Source organism: Clarias gariepinus, chromosome 3 (assembly GCF_024256425.1).
Source record: "Clarias gariepinus isolate MV-2021 ecotype Netherlands chromosome 3, CGAR_prim_01v2, whole genome shotgun sequence".
Lineage (NCBI taxonomy): Eukaryota > Metazoa > Chordata > Actinopteri > Siluriformes > Clariidae > Clarias > Clarias gariepinus.
In genome coordinates this window covers 31,069,613-31,085,000 of record NC_071102.1, presented here as the reverse complement: position 1 = coordinate 31,085,000, position 15,388 = coordinate 31,069,613, and the positions used below count along the sequence as shown (strand labels likewise).

General features: G+C 40.6%; 1 protein-coding gene across 2 annotated transcripts in view; it reads left to right on the top strand.

Annotated features, from left to right (window-relative positions):
- The window catches only part of snx13 (sorting nexin 13), a 45,989-nt gene extending 37,051 nt beyond the window's left edge, over nt 1–8,938 (top strand). For both annotated transcript variants that reach the window (XM_053492344.1, XM_053492343.1), the window contains 9 exons: nt 607–749; nt 999–1,106; nt 1,196–1,306; nt 1,431–1,592; nt 2,272–2,343; nt 4,121–4,266; nt 4,382–4,450; nt 4,537–4,649; nt 6,517–8,938. In XM_053492344.1, the coding sequence (XP_053348319.1) occupies nt 607–749; nt 999–1,106; nt 1,196–1,306; nt 1,431–1,592; nt 2,272–2,343; nt 4,121–4,266; nt 4,382–4,450; nt 4,537–4,649; nt 6,517–6,749 (1,157 nt within the window). In that variant the 3' untranslated portion in view covers nt 6,750–8,938. The remainder of the gene's footprint in view (nt 1–606; nt 750–998; nt 1,107–1,195; nt 1,307–1,430; nt 1,593–2,271; nt 2,344–4,120; nt 4,267–4,381; nt 4,451–4,536; nt 4,650–6,516) is intronic.
- The last annotated feature ends 6,450 nt before the right edge of the window (nt 8,939–15,388 follow it).

Genomic DNA, 15,388 nt, shown 5'->3' with positions numbered 1-15,388 from the left:
GCAATCCAAAGTTTCACTGTACTCTGTTGCGTTATATTGGGTTAAGTTTCAAGTTTGTGGTTTGTTACAGTTAGCTAAAGGAAGGTTAATGTAAAGTATATTACCTTATTTCAAAATTCAGATAAAATTTTTTTCTTTATTATTTTTGGATGAATAAATAACATTTCTTTAGAATTAGCCCTGCATGTATTTATTTATTTTTTTAAGCAGAAAGCTCACTTTCTTCCTTCACCTTTTCTCCCTTTCTAAGCCACTATGCAGTCTTTTCATGTACTGTACTGTCTTTATCATCAAGTCACTGGCTGTTACAGTAGCTTTTCTTTTCTTTTTTATTTGTGATATTTTTTTTCATGGCTTTGTCATTCCATCACCTTTATCTTTTCTTCTGTTCTTCCTTTTGATTTTTTTCCCCCTGTCCTGCCACTGTTTGCTGCTCACTGTTTACACCATCTCCTATGCCTCGGTTTGGACCATGTCGATGTCTGTCGCCTCCTTGCTCACTTCCCATCTGCCACTCACTCTGTATCCTGGTTTCTGGCACTTATGCTCTGACCCCTGGTTCATGTTTAGTAGCCGATGCTTTTCTAACCCACGTTCCCGTGCTAGGCGTGTGTAATGACCACGGGAAGACCTACGCGCTGTATGCCATCACCGTCCTCCGTAAGAACCCAGACGGTAGCGAAGACAGCTGGAAGACCTACCGCCGCTACAGCGACTTCCACGACTTCCACATGCGCATCACCGAACAGGTAAAACTACAAAACCTGTCTCTGCTGATTCACCAGGATGACACACACTCTATGATCCTCTGGTCTTATGCATGTGAATTACTACTCTAGAGTAGGTTTAAGTTCACTATTCAAGTAAATGGAGAGGCTGAAAATTTAAACACTGCCTTTTAATATGGGACTATTATAAAACTTTATATGTTGATCTACTACAAACTGTATTGTTCTACCGTCTATTGTCTTTGTCTGCTCATTGGGAATGAACTCTAGTTTGAGAACCTCAACTCGATATTAAAACTTCCTGGGAAGAAAACATTTAACAACATGGACAGGGACTTCCTGGAGAGAAGAAAAAAAGACCTGAACGCTTATTTGCAGGTAGGAGACCTATTTGCGTGTTAAAGACCTACAGTTACTCTGTCTTCCTCATAAGATGTTTGTAGGAATACGTATTCTTGGTGTTCTAGCTGCTTCTGAATCCAGAGATGGTGAAAGCCTGTCCCATGCTGATACCTTACGTCCATGACTTCCTGGAGAACAAGGCGTACAACAAAGGCAAGGGCGACTTTGCACGAAAGGTAAGGGCATGCCACTTATTTGCTACTTCCACCCCAATACTGCTCCTCTGCTGTTTACAGTGATTACTGTCTGTGTTTGTGTATATGTGTATATATGTGTGTGTGTGTGTGTGTGTGTGTGTAGATGGACACGTTTGTGAACCCTCTGCGTAGTTCCATGAGGAACATGTCAAATGCTGTGAAGTCACTTCCTGACAGCCTCGCTGAAGGGATGACCAAAGTGTCGGACAACATGGGGCGCATGTCCGAGAGACTGGGCCAGGACATCAAGCAGTCCATATTCAAGGCAGGTGCATCATTCTGGGAGATGACTGCTATAGATGAGGGGCGTTCAAGTCAAACCAGAAAAGAATGAAGCCGTAAAACCGATTGACATTTACTGAAGACTTCAAGTACAGTACGGTGAAAAATTATAGTAAAAACTTTAAAAGCAGGTTGTACGTCCATAAATGACAACCCCAGCCGAGGTGGCTCAGAGCCTACTGCAGTCATTGTTGTAAACATGTAGCAAGTGGAACGCTCTTAGGAAAAAAAGGTTTTGAACACCAAAAGTTGTGTTTTTGCAAAACAGTGCACGCCTATATACCGCACCACTTGCACGTCACAGGAACTCAGCTGGGAGTTATTGTCACATCCTCCACACAGTCTTGATCTCGCTCCAAGCCATTTCTACATGTTTGGGCTATTTTTAAAGGAGTTTCTGGGAGGCCAGTGTCGGCAGTCGGATCATGACTCCGGCGTACTGAGAAAACTTTCTACCTTGTGGGATCCAAGCACTAGTGGAACACTGAGATAGTAGAGGTGTATTAGTTTAGCAGAGGATTATATAGAGAAATAATAAGAGTTTTTACTTTCATAACTGTGTTCTGTTAGTCTGCACATTTAAAAGGCCTAATCAAGGGTCGGACATTAACATTTCTTTTCGGCCAGTATTTAAGGTGTTAATCTTTTGTTTTTGCTTTTAGGTACCACCTTTAATTCCAAAGTCCGACATCGACCCTGAGCACTGCCGAGTGTCCGCTCAGCTGGATGACAATGTGAGTGCCCACTAAGATTGAGTTATGTACTGTAGTGTGCAAAGAAACCGTAGAGCAGAGTGATTGTCTAGTAAAAAGAGTTTTTTGTTTGTTTGTTTTTTTCATTCAGTTATCCGAAATGTTACCTGTGGCAAATATGTTGTGCCTGTATACCCAGACTTTGCCTTTTGTCTGACTTACAGGGTACATTTCTGTAAAATAGTATGTTTCACCACTGTACTGTTCAGGCCTTTTATGGTTTGGGAAATTTAATTTTTTATTACTTTTTAATATATTAACAGTTTAAATGGTCAAATAACTCTCTACTCTTGTGGTTGTTTCACAGCGATAAGTGTAAAAACGATAAAATATGTGTCTTTTATTGGATTAATGTTTTAATCATTGTCAAATTACTGTAGAATCAAATCAAAACTCATCAGGAAGGGGTGTTCGTGAAAAATGATCACCTTTCTTCATATTATTTCATATCAGCTTTGTTTATTTTTTTTATAGTAACACATCTAGAAGTGTTTTACTGCATTACAGCCTTTGCTGTCAATAAACTTCTGGGACACATCCTGACTGATGGCAGCACTATTTTATATAATCAATGCTTGAAGAATTTGTGTTGTTTTTGTTTGTACGCCCGCCTCATGAGGATTGACCACAAGTTCTCAATGTGATTAAGTGACTTGGAAACTTCCTTAGACATTAATCACTTTTTCCTTAGGGCAAGGTGCTCCATCATGCCAGAAAAGGCATTGTTCATCACCAAACTGTTCTCGACTCAAACACAGTACTGATCGTACCGCTCATCTTTTCTTCTCCGGACAAGGTTTTTTTTTTTTTTTTTTTAGAGCGCCCAAACAATCGAAAAGGGGATTCATCAGAGAAAATTACTTTACCCCAGTACTCTGCAGTCCATTCCCTGTACCTTTTGCATAATATCAGTCTATTCCTGATGTTCTTCCTGGAGAGAAGTACAGTAGCTTTTTTGCTGCCCTCCTTGAAGGTGAGCGCTACCATCAGTCCAGTGTCACCAGTAAAGCATTCTAAGACTATTCATGTGTGTTCTTGCTTCTCAGCCAAGAGTGGGCTCAATTGCAATTTTGCCCAAGAGCACGCCCATGTTACAAAACCATCCTCAGTGAGCAACCTCTCCTGACCATCCAAGAACAGGTTGGTGACGATGCCTTTTTCAGCATGATGAAGCACCTTGCCCTTAGGCAACAGTGGCTTGGAAAAGGCAATTTTCATCACCAAACTCCACACATGAATGGTCTAAGGATGGTTACTTTTGGCATGACACAGGACTGATGGTAGAACTCACCTTGGTACATTTTAAAAAGTGCAGCAAAGAAGAAAAAATCTAACGCTACCACCAGTCCTGTGATTGATCCAGGAACAGTTGCTGACCAACAAAGACCTTTCCAGTATAATGGAGCACCTTGCCATGAGGCAAAAGTGATATCCAGGGAAGTGGCTCGGGGAACAAAACATAAAAATATTGGGTTGTTTGGTCAGAAAACGTCCCAGACCTTAAGAGAACTTTTCCCTTTGAGAACTTGTGGTCAATCCTAAAAGCGGGGGGGCTTTACAGTTTGGGGAAGATCTACATATAGGTGTGATGTTCAGCTGTACACAAACTTTTAGCTGTATAGTGCAAGTTCAAAATGTGTTGAGTTTAATTAATTAAATTCGTTTGTAGCTGTTGTAACAGGACAAGTACATTTAACAGTATATATAGTTTGTGCTCTTGATCAATGAACATTGTGATTTTTAATGTACGTCTCTGAAGGTGGACGATAACATCCCACTGCGTGTGATGCTGCTGCTGATGGACGAGGTGTTTGACTTGAAGGAGAGGAACCAGTGGCTCCGCAGGAACATCAAGAACCTTCTGCAACAGCTCATAAGAGCCACATATGGAGACACCATCAACAGGTATGTTCCAGGTGTACACACCCACCATAGCTTATGGGGCAACAGTTTCATTTTATTATATTCAGTTTATTCCACTAGCTTCCCCATTTCTGTTTTTATCTTTTTGTTATTTTAGGAAAATCGTGGATCATGTAGACTTCATGACATCTCCAGAACAAGTAGCTGACTACGTCAAGAGGTTTAGGTGAAGTGCTCTGTTTGAGATATATACCTGTGTCTTTTTTTAAAGAGCATTGTTCCTGTTCTGACACTGATTCCGTGTCATTACAGAGATTCCTATTGGCCGAACGGAATCCTAGCAGAGACGCCACTACGCAGAGACAAGAACATCCGCATGAGAACAAGAGTAGCAGCAAAGACTAACCTACTGGGCATCATGCCAGGTCTGCACACACACACCAGTGTATAATACACATCCCATCCAGTCAGTCTAGGCAAAAACATGCAGATGAAGTAAACTAGCTGTGCTTAAAGTGCGCTTAGATATAAAATGATGGTACGAGTGTGTTCAGAGTGGCCTGTTAAGGACTGGAGCCATCCATTGTGTATTCTTACCTCAGACCCTGCGTTCCTGGGATGTGCTGTAGATTCAAGTCAAATCAAGACCACATCCCGACCCGGATAAAGTGCCTATGTTTTAATCCTAAACAAGATCTATTGATCTAAGGTCATTCATATGGAATTGAGTAGAATTGACCTGCGTTTAACATGATGTTGACACTTGCAAAATATTTGCTTAAACTTCCTGCCTCTGTCTTTCTGCCCAAGTTTAATTAAATCAAACAGCATCAATTAAACCAAATTTTCAGTCATTTTCATTCCCTTGACTTTGGGCTCAAGGCGGGATACACCCTGAATGGGGTGCCAGATGGAAACCCATCAAGCACAAGGACAGACCAGGGGCCTCATGTACAAAGACTTGCGTTGAATTCATACTAAAACATTGCGTACGGACAAAGCTGTAAATGTGCGTACGCAGTAAAAAAATCCCACGCATATTCTCTTTGTACATCCAAATTAACGTGTAATTGAGCGCACATGCACGAGCGCAAAATCCCTCCCTGCCTCCTCCCCCGTATAAATATGTTAATGACTCCACTTTGGCAAAACCAAACGAAAAATCGCTCCGATTACATTAGGAAAACCAGCGATCGCTGCAAATTGCGCTTTAATGTTTGGCTGGTCAACTGCATGGTATGGAAACCTTATATACCTGCTAGACATGCAGATGATCCCGTCCCATACAGCTGGCATTGCACGGCTCAAAGATGACTGGCTTAACCCCGAGCGGTCTGCCAGTTCCCTTTGGAAAGAACCAGTTGCCAGGAAACCAAGCGTTGTCAGCACCTGTAAGGGAACGGGTATTGTGTGGCTCCTCGCTGTCTCTCTTTCCAAATTTGGACCCAACTCAGCACAGAGCTCCAAGAGGACAGCTCTTGGAAATCTGAAACGGCTAATAAGCCAGTCATCAGAAAATCACTGTGATCCCTAAAAACGCCTTCGGATTCGGCCATTGACAATGTCCTTAATAAGGCCAACACTGCCATTGCCATAGACTAAGGGTTGTATTCATTTGCAAATGCTTTTATATGTTCTAAATCAAATAATTGGTAGAAAAATATTGTCAATTAACCCATTTTATCAATTATAAATTAATAGCAATGTTTTTTATGTGTTGGTGCGATACTTTGTAGTGTGCAATTTAACATAATTGCCTCTAGGAGTCGCCAACGGAAATAAAACAAACACACAAGAAACACACGTACGCCAGACATGAAGTTGGCGTGGAAGAACGCACATTCTCATGTTAATTTTACTGTTAGTAAATCCGACCGTGAGCGTGAAAACTGGCTTAAGCAAAGTTTTTGTGCGTACGCAGCGTTGATACATGAGGCCCCAGGTGAGAATCAAATTGTGACAAACACATAGGTAGAGTGCTTTGGCACTGTCTTCAAGTCAACCTTTAAAGAGTTCAGAGGTGAAACGTATAACTTTTCTGATGGTCCACATTCATATGGCAACACCTATGACTTGTTTTTGACACAGAATAATACAGGCACATTGTATATTAACCCCAAAGTCCTCATCCGCTGACGTACACAGCCATAGCTGATACAGAAGGAAGGCACATGAGAGGGTTTCTCTTGACATTGTCTCCAAATGTCAGGCCTAGTGCGAAAACTGACCGTACTCGAGTCCACTTGTTCCTTATGTATATGTTTTTTGTTTGCTTGTTTCCATCCTCCCCAGACGAGCTAAAGCACATCATTGGGGCAGAAACTACACGCAAGGGCATCCTCCGGGTTTTCGAAATGTTCCAGCATCAGCAGCTAAACCGCCGCCTGGTCTACGTCTTCCTGGAGGGGTTCCTAGAAACTATGTTCCCTCAGTACAAGTTCCCCGAGCTGTTCATCAAGCTGCACTCGCGCTCACCGCGCATCCGCACTTTTTCACAAAAAGTCCGCACCTTACAAAAAAGGTGACGCAGCAGCCCAGGCAGCAGGAAGAACCGCTCACAGAATAGGAGGGGCCGGCCCATGGTGAGGCTGGAGCAAGACGCAGGGCTGGGTGTGTGTGTGAGTGTGTGTGTGAGTGAGTCAGAGAATGGGTATGAAGATATGCATTATGTTTGTGGGGTGTGTGTGTATATGCGTGTGTTTGTGTGTACGTGCGCATTGTGGATCACACACCTCAGCCCTCTCAGTCCATCCTGTTCTTAAGAAAAGCACTGTATCCACACGGCTGTAGCGTAGAGGATTCATTTTAGCGTTGTGGAGCGTCACCACTAAGATGCTGCAGTGCCTGACCCGTAGCGTCAGCATTTCAGTATTTCTATCTCATTTTGTCTTTTTTATTGTTATATTATTATTATTATTATTAACATTATTATTATTTTGGGAGGAAGTTGCAATGTCAGATGATTCCCTTTGGATAAACTTGTTTGAATTTGCAAAGGTCGATAAACAAGTCGACTGAAAGACTTAATGATTTTAAATAATCTGGAGGACAAATGGAAGGAGGGACAACTGACATAGGTTCGCAGTGAGCCGCTTTGTTTTTTTTGTTTTTTTAATCACGAGTATACATGTGGTAAAGATTGTTTTTAGGGCTGGGAGGCGGGTTTTAATCGCACCACACATCACGTTTTAAACCGAGTGAAATCATATCCGAACCACATGAGCGATTTATTAACCAAATATACACACGTGCAGCGCTGACAAACAGGCCTTCTGATTAAAGAGTGTTCAATTATCATACTGTCAGATGACCTTCTGTGAGTACATTTCAGAGAAGACTCTGTTAGGACGCGTGTGCACAAGTTTTTGCACCCTGCGGGACTTTTACACGTTAAACAATGTATTCGTCTCTAGCAAACCTGTCTGTACTCATCTTCCGTATTCGTTCCACGGTTAACACACTGCACTTCCGTGGGGATGTGTACATGTTTTCAACACTAGTAGACTCGTGTAGCATTCATTTAAAGTCAGAAGTGTGTGCCAGTGCCAGTTAGGAACTCAGCCTTAATTCTCTACAACCAAAAGAGACGTGTGTGTGTGCGCGTGTGTAGATGTAGCTTACCTTAAACACATCCACACGTTTTCAGAGACACATTAAAGATATTCGGACCTAATCACACTTTTATTTCGAGAATACGTCTTTAATATTTTGTGCAATATTTTTTTGTTTGTTTGTTGCATGTATTCTAATAGTGGTATAAAACCTTTTCAGATTTAAGATAATGAAATAATCTTTAAAAAAAAAAAATCAGAATACATCAGAATACATTCCGTCGTTGTAAATGACTCGGCTTATGTTAAAGACTTGTTTTATAAGTCTGCGTTTGTTGTCTTTCGTCTCTCGGTGACCGTAGTGCTTCCTTTGACGATGGAATTTGTGTGTCCGTGCATGGCTTACTCACTCCAGGAGACGAAGTGTCGTATGAAACCAGCGGAAGTCTGTACTGATTACGAGTTGTTTCTTTTGGGTTATTGGGTCAAATCTGCTAAATTTCGTACTGTCTACCAGATCTCAATCGTCAGAGTAAAAAATCAGGTTTCTCCTCTAGACTAGGAAGTGTGGCTTTCTAACCCGCAGTCACATAACAACGTAACAATTAGCACAGTGAACCTGACTAGAGGTTCATCTTAATGTTTTGAAATAATTAGCACTTAAATCGTACAGATGAGGGTTTCTGGATATATATTTTTTTTCACCCACGCACCAATCACCAAGCATTTTTTATTTTTATCATCTCTGATTACTGTAAAAACTCATCATTTATTATACATTTTGGTTAAACCGATGCTACGCGGCGTTGTTTTTATTGAGTTTGCACACTCCGCTTTTACCCAGAACCCAAGTAAAATGTTCTCCGCGATGCAGAACCGCTCGTTTCTCTCGTTTCTTTTGTGTTTGTTAAATCCCCGTATATATGAATCTTTAATTATTACCTTGTACATATCAGTGTACAGTATGTGTCAACAGTGTGCCTAAATGTACTGTCAATTATATTTTCTTATTTTTCTTTAACAAACAAACAAAAAAAAGAAGCTGAATGTTATGGTCAGTTGACTAATAGAAAAGACTCTAAAATGGTTTGCATCCTGCTTCTAAGATACTCCTTTTGAGCAGCAGAACTCAGTATAACACTAATAAAACTTTGACTAACTCACTGTGCAGTATATGGTGTCATTTCTTTTTTTTATTGCTGTTTTTGTGTTTCTACTGCTCAGGGTGGTGAAACGGAGTGGAGTCTAGTTTTGATCATAAGGTAAGAAGATACAAAGGTTTGCAATTCCTGGGTTTTTAAATGAGAAACTAAACACTTTAAAATCTACACAGTTTTTAAAGATAGATTTGTAAAAATCCATAAGCACATAGTGACCAGTCCTCAGGGTGGATCCCGGGGACCCTAGAGCTGGAAGACACTCCCACAAAATAATTTTAAGGACTAGGGATAATATATTATAATCTGTCACATATATATATATATATATATATATATATATATTGCATGTTGCAAGCATTGACTTCGTTCAGTGATTTGTGCTGCATTGGCTTTAATATGTGATCGAACCAAACAGCCTGGCCTTTAGACCCCACAAAAGTGAGCCTTGAGTGCCCACAATCCTGTCATCAGTGTACTGGTGTACAAATTGTAATGAATGTTGTTTAGTTTACCTGACCGTGGTCATACAGTAATGTCATAGCTGATCAGTGTTTACTGGCAAGTGTTATGTGGTATAAAAACAGGCCACAAGGTGGTGCACAACACTAGATTTTTGATCTTTTACAAAAGGCATTAAATAGCAACACAAACGTCTTTACTCCTTCATCAGTAGTGAATCTTCACCCTCATAGGGCTGCTTTTAGGGGAGCAGGTGAACATCCGATGGAGCATGATTAGGACTATAGAACTCTTTAACGCTTTATATGACGCTTTAACATCACAAAACGAAGTTTTAGTAGAGTGTCGACAGTGTGGGCAGAACGGACGGCCTTGGCTAGCAGTCCTCTGCATTCAAACTGAAGTTTAGGCTTCAGCTCTCAATAAGCATCCCACTATAACGAGCACTGTAGATTATTGAACATTTTTCCTGATGATGCTTCAATTCTGGAACTAAGAATGCCAGAACACCAAATTTTCCATCTGATGGTATACTTTATATCTGAAGGTATAACTTTTTCTTGGTCGACGACTGAGGATGTCTCTTTAAGAAACTTTCACCTGAGTGTTGTAAAGAAGTATTTTTCTGGAATATTCTAGAAATATTCACTTGATTTTCACTGCACTGTACTGACATTACACTATATAAGTACTTAAGAAATATAGGGTAAAACAACTTAGCCTAACCAGCATGTCTTTGGACTGTGTGGGGAAACCAGAGTACCCAGATGAAACCCACCAAGTATAGGGAGAACATGCAAACTCTATGCACTCAGACCCAAGGCGGGAATCAAACCCAGACCCTGGAGGTATAAGGCGACAGTGCTAAACTCTACGCCACCGTCCCACCAGTCTAATAAAATGATACAAAGAATCTAACAAAGCACTGACACTGGAGACTCCTTACTCACAGCAAAGTCCTGCATATTGCAATTATGTTTTTACACCAAAGACAGCCCATTTCTAGCAGTTTATCATTAGTCTTGGTAACATCTGGGAACAGCTGGGAGTTATAAGATTAATCACATCACATATTACACACATACATTTACAGTGCAAAACTTTTCCACATTTTATCATGTTACAAGCACAAACATGAATGTATTTTACTGGGATTGTACGTGATGGACCAACACACAGTGTCAAAATAGCTCAAGCTCAGTCAAATTGGATGGAGAGCGTCTGTGAACAGCATCTTTTAAGTCTTGCCACAGATTCTCAATTGGATTTAGGTCTGGACCTTGACTGGGCCATTCTAACACAAACATCCTTCAATCTAAAGCATTCCATTGTATGTTCGGGTTGTTGCCCTGCCGGAAGGTGAACCTTAACCCCAGTCCCAAGTCTTTTGCAGACCCTAACACATTTTCTTATAAGTTTGTTCTGCATTTGGCTCCATCCATCTTCCCATCAACTCTGACCAACTTTCATGTCCCTGCTGAGAAAACAACATGATGCTGCCACCATCATGCACAGTGTTATTTTCCCACCACACATAGTGTATTAAATTTTGGTCAAAAAGTTAAATTTTGGTCTTTTCTGACCAGAGCACCTTTTTCCACATTTTCTGTGTCCCCCACATGCAAACGGGATTTCTTATGGATTTCTTTTAACCATGGCTTTCTTCCTGCCAATCTTTGGCCAGCTTGTTGGAGTGCACGACTAATAGTTGTCCTGTGGACAGATTCTCCCACCTAAGCTGTGGATCTCTGCAGCTCACACAGAGGGCCTCGTTACCATGGGACTGTGGGCTGCTTCTCTGATTAATGCTCCCGCACGAGGTGGACAGCCATGTCTTGGTAGGTTTGCAGTTATACCGTAATTTCTGGATGATGGATTGATCAGGGTTCAGTGAGATGTTTAAAGCTTGGGATGTATATTTTTTTAATAGCCTAACCTTGCTTTAAACTTCTCCACAACATTATCCCTGACCCGTCTGGTGTGTTTCTTGGGCTTCATGATGCTGTTTGTTTACTAATGTTCTCTAACAAACCTCTGAGGGCTTCAAAGAACAAACCTCTGAGGGCTTTTTGTATTTAAATTGAATTACACACAAGTGGACACTATTTACTAATTTGGTGACTTCTAAAAGTGATAAACAGTTAGTAATTATAGTATACCTAAAAATACGTATATAAAGTGCATCTGAAAACTACTACTCTTAAGCAGATTCCTCATCCCCTTCATACATTTCTAAACCAATCAGCGACGACGTTACTACTACGTCGCTCAAATAACCAGCCAATCGCGCGCGTCCTAACTGCTCGGTTATGGTGGCGGTAATGTTGTGGAAGCCACAGACCGTGTGTGGGAAGCGAAAAAAAGGGAACACAGGGGAACTGAAATAAACCAGAGTAATTACTCAACTATCCACCAAGAAGACGACCTCACACAGCCGTATGAAATCTAACAACAAGCCAGAAACATGGTGGTCCTCAAAATCCGAGACCAGGTAGGTTATCGCTAACTAACGTTACTTCAACCAGCTGCAGTTATAGTCATATTGTTTTTTTCTCCACCCGTACTAGGAGACAAATAGCTTGCGTTATTGTGATTGGTTAATCCGTGGTACTTCCAACCAATATAACGAGTCGAAAAAGAGTACGGGCCTATCATCGCCTAGGGGCGGGATTTGTCTGAATGTAATTGGGAAAAATACCTCTAGCTAGCGAGGTAAAGAGAGCTAGTTAGCGACTACAGACATCATATACATCATTTTTAATAAAGATTATTGTTAGACACGGGTGATGTAGGACTCGGTCGTATCTTATTCACGTGTCTGTGTGTATTTACCTGATATGTGACTTTACACGCAGATGTCTAAGTTTAGATTTCATTTATATCAAGCAGTGCTCGCGAGTTGTGTTTAATTCAGCTTTAATTTCCATCACTTCATTTAAATCTAAATATAAAGTGATTTAGGATTACCTTCTGCAGAATGATGGTTTCACCTTTAAAAATGATCATTGTGAGTGATATGTGTAATTTTATAAAGATTAAGCTGAACATTATTACAAATCAAAATAAATGAATAAACAGGTAAATAAGTTTACTGTGACCTTGCAGTATTCTGTTTCCCCTGAGTGCTGAGAAGTAAGAGAGAAGGTGATTTCATGCATTTGCATTATTCAAGGGTGTCAAATTCTACCACAGGGGCATTAGATCAGGGCCATGAGATGAACTGAGCTGTTTTTTTTTTGTGTGTGTGTGTGATGCACACTAATAATCCCCTCTGAATGGGGAGTATGACTAGAGGAGGAAAACTATCAACTGTGATACAGTAGGTGGAAGGATGGGTGGATGCAAGTGACTGAATAAGTGAATAGATATAAAAGTCACAAGATGCGTTGGATTGATGTCAGTGGCTGGCTCGATAAACAGATTGATGGATGAAATTGTAGAAATGTAGTTAATTGGATGTATGGAAATATAGATGGATTTAAGTGACTGGATGAATAAATGTAAGAGACTGGATGGTGAATGAATGGACGGATGAATGTAATTGACTGATTCAATGAAGCTGACTGAGTGCATGGATGAATTCTCAAGGTTTCTTCCTACTCTCAAGGTTTCTTCCTATTGCCATCTCAGGGATTTTTTCCTTGCCACTGTCGCCCTCGGCTTGCTCACCAGGGATTGTGTGACCATTTTGATTCAAATTCCATACAAACTTAAATAATTCTTTTTACTGTGTAAAGCTGCTTTGGGACAATGCCAATTGTTAAAAGCCCTATACAAGTAAAATTGAATTGAATTGAATTCAAATGGATAAATGAAATGTTAGAAGGATCTAAGTGACTGGATGGAAGAATTAAAGTGGATGGATGTAAAGGACTGAATTAATAAAAGTGACTGGATGGACAGGTGGATGAATGGATGGATGATTCTATGTGATTGGATGGATGCATTCGAATGGACTGATAAAAGGATAGATCTATGTAAGTAAATGGATAGTTAATGAATAGGCGACATGAGATTGAGTGATTGGATGGACAAGTAGATTTATATGCCTATAAGTTACTGGATGTATGGATGGGTTCAGATAAATAGATGGATACAAGTGACCGAGTTACTGGTTGGATGGATGGATGATGTAATAAGCTCATGTGATCATCATATTGCAGTAATATTTTTGCTGAAAGTGAAGCCCAGTTATTTTGGCTGTATTTTTGAATTGCGTTTTTGGAGGTGAGCAGCAGTGCCCTGCGTCTTCACGTGTTTTCCCCCCGAACGTGTTCTTACGAGTGCACGTGTGTAAAGACAAAGCTGTGTGTTTAAAGCAGCAGAGTATAAGTGCAGTCAGTGTTTGGATTGCATGTGCGGGAGCAGCTGGTCCTCCTGATGGTGTGTTGGCGGCTCGCTTGCCCGCGCTGTAGGCAAGACCGGCAGCCAGGACGCTTCTCCGTCTGGCACCTCTTCTCAGCGCCCTGTCCTGTATGTGATGTTTGACTTCAGGGCCATTCTTTAGAGCTGCGGTGTTTACTTGTGTGGTGTTTAGGGCTGCTGTGTTTTTGCTGTTTAAGGCCGGACTGGCTTTAGAATGACCACATGATCCCACAAGGCTTTTGTCTGAAAGAACCGAAGTCTATTTCTGTCGCAGCGTCGCCTCTGAACCCACCGGCAGCCCAAGTGACAGAAACCTGAGCGACCTGCCAGACATGCTAGCAGAGTTAAAGCTGCATTTAGACGCGTGACTCGTCCTCTTCGGCGTCCTCCACTTCCTCCGCGTGTGTGTATGCGGTCTGATATTTCTCGTTGTCGTGCTTTAAATGAGGATGTTCACTCTGTATGTGAGGCTCGGGCTTCCTGCAACGTGAGCCGCTGCCCATGCAAGGACAGCTGGATACTGATTGCTCACAAACACACACACCATTATGATTACTCTGACCTGCGTGCTCAGCATTGAAACATGAACAAAGAGAGTGGTGTTTAAAATAGCGCCTCAGTTTAGACATGCAATATTATATTATATTAATAACGCATGATACGACAAAAATAGCACATCACAGGGATTAAGATTTATACAATGTCACAAAATATAAGATTGCTGATGCTTTTAAAATTTTTATAGTTTTAAAAGATTTTGTATAATTGAGATCTGATCAGGTGTTTAGGGTTTGTAATTTTTATAAAAATACAGACAATGCTGGCGTTAATTAAAAAATTATTTATTTATTTTCTGATCGTTGTTTTGGTGATATATTGCAATTTGTGTCTAAAATCCAATTCTTTTAAAGTAAGTTTTTTAAATTGATTCGTTTGCTTTTGTAGTGGGAAAATATTGCAGTTCCTCTTTAATCCTGCAAGTGGTGCAGTCTAGTTCATGCACTCAGCACAGCGCTTTGTGTGGTAGGAGCAAAGTATTTGCTAAGTGCGTTTAGAATTCTAACAAAATCTGAAAAAAGATTAATATCGAATATTTATAAAGTTGTGATATTTAAAAAATCACAATATGAATTAAATCAGCACAGAGGTATTGTGATATCATCTTATCGGTTTGTCCTTGGTGATCCCCCCCCCCCATAGTGTGCATGTATTCAGACACATAACGAAAAGTGGAGCATTTTGTGAGTGTCAGGTTTTACAATAAAGTAATCTTATTTTTCACGTCATCATTTCAAAAATCGTTTATATGATCGGATGAAGTCCATAAATACATTCATACAGGATACGTACAAGATTAATAATTTTCCCAGAATAGCGTGACTCGGATACAGTATTGTATCCTATATCTTACACTGGAGTGACTTGGTAATGATTAAAAAGAAGAAATGTTTGTTTATTCTTCTCTCGATGTACGAGTCTGTTAAAGTGGAGCATCTGCTATAGACATCTCTGTGCGGGTTGTTGCTATAGAAACCATCAAGTCTTAGAACAGTTTATATGCTGTTCTAGAAAAGGAAACGGACCACAATACAGCGCTGTGATGGAAGTTGTAGGATTGCTTCATCAAAG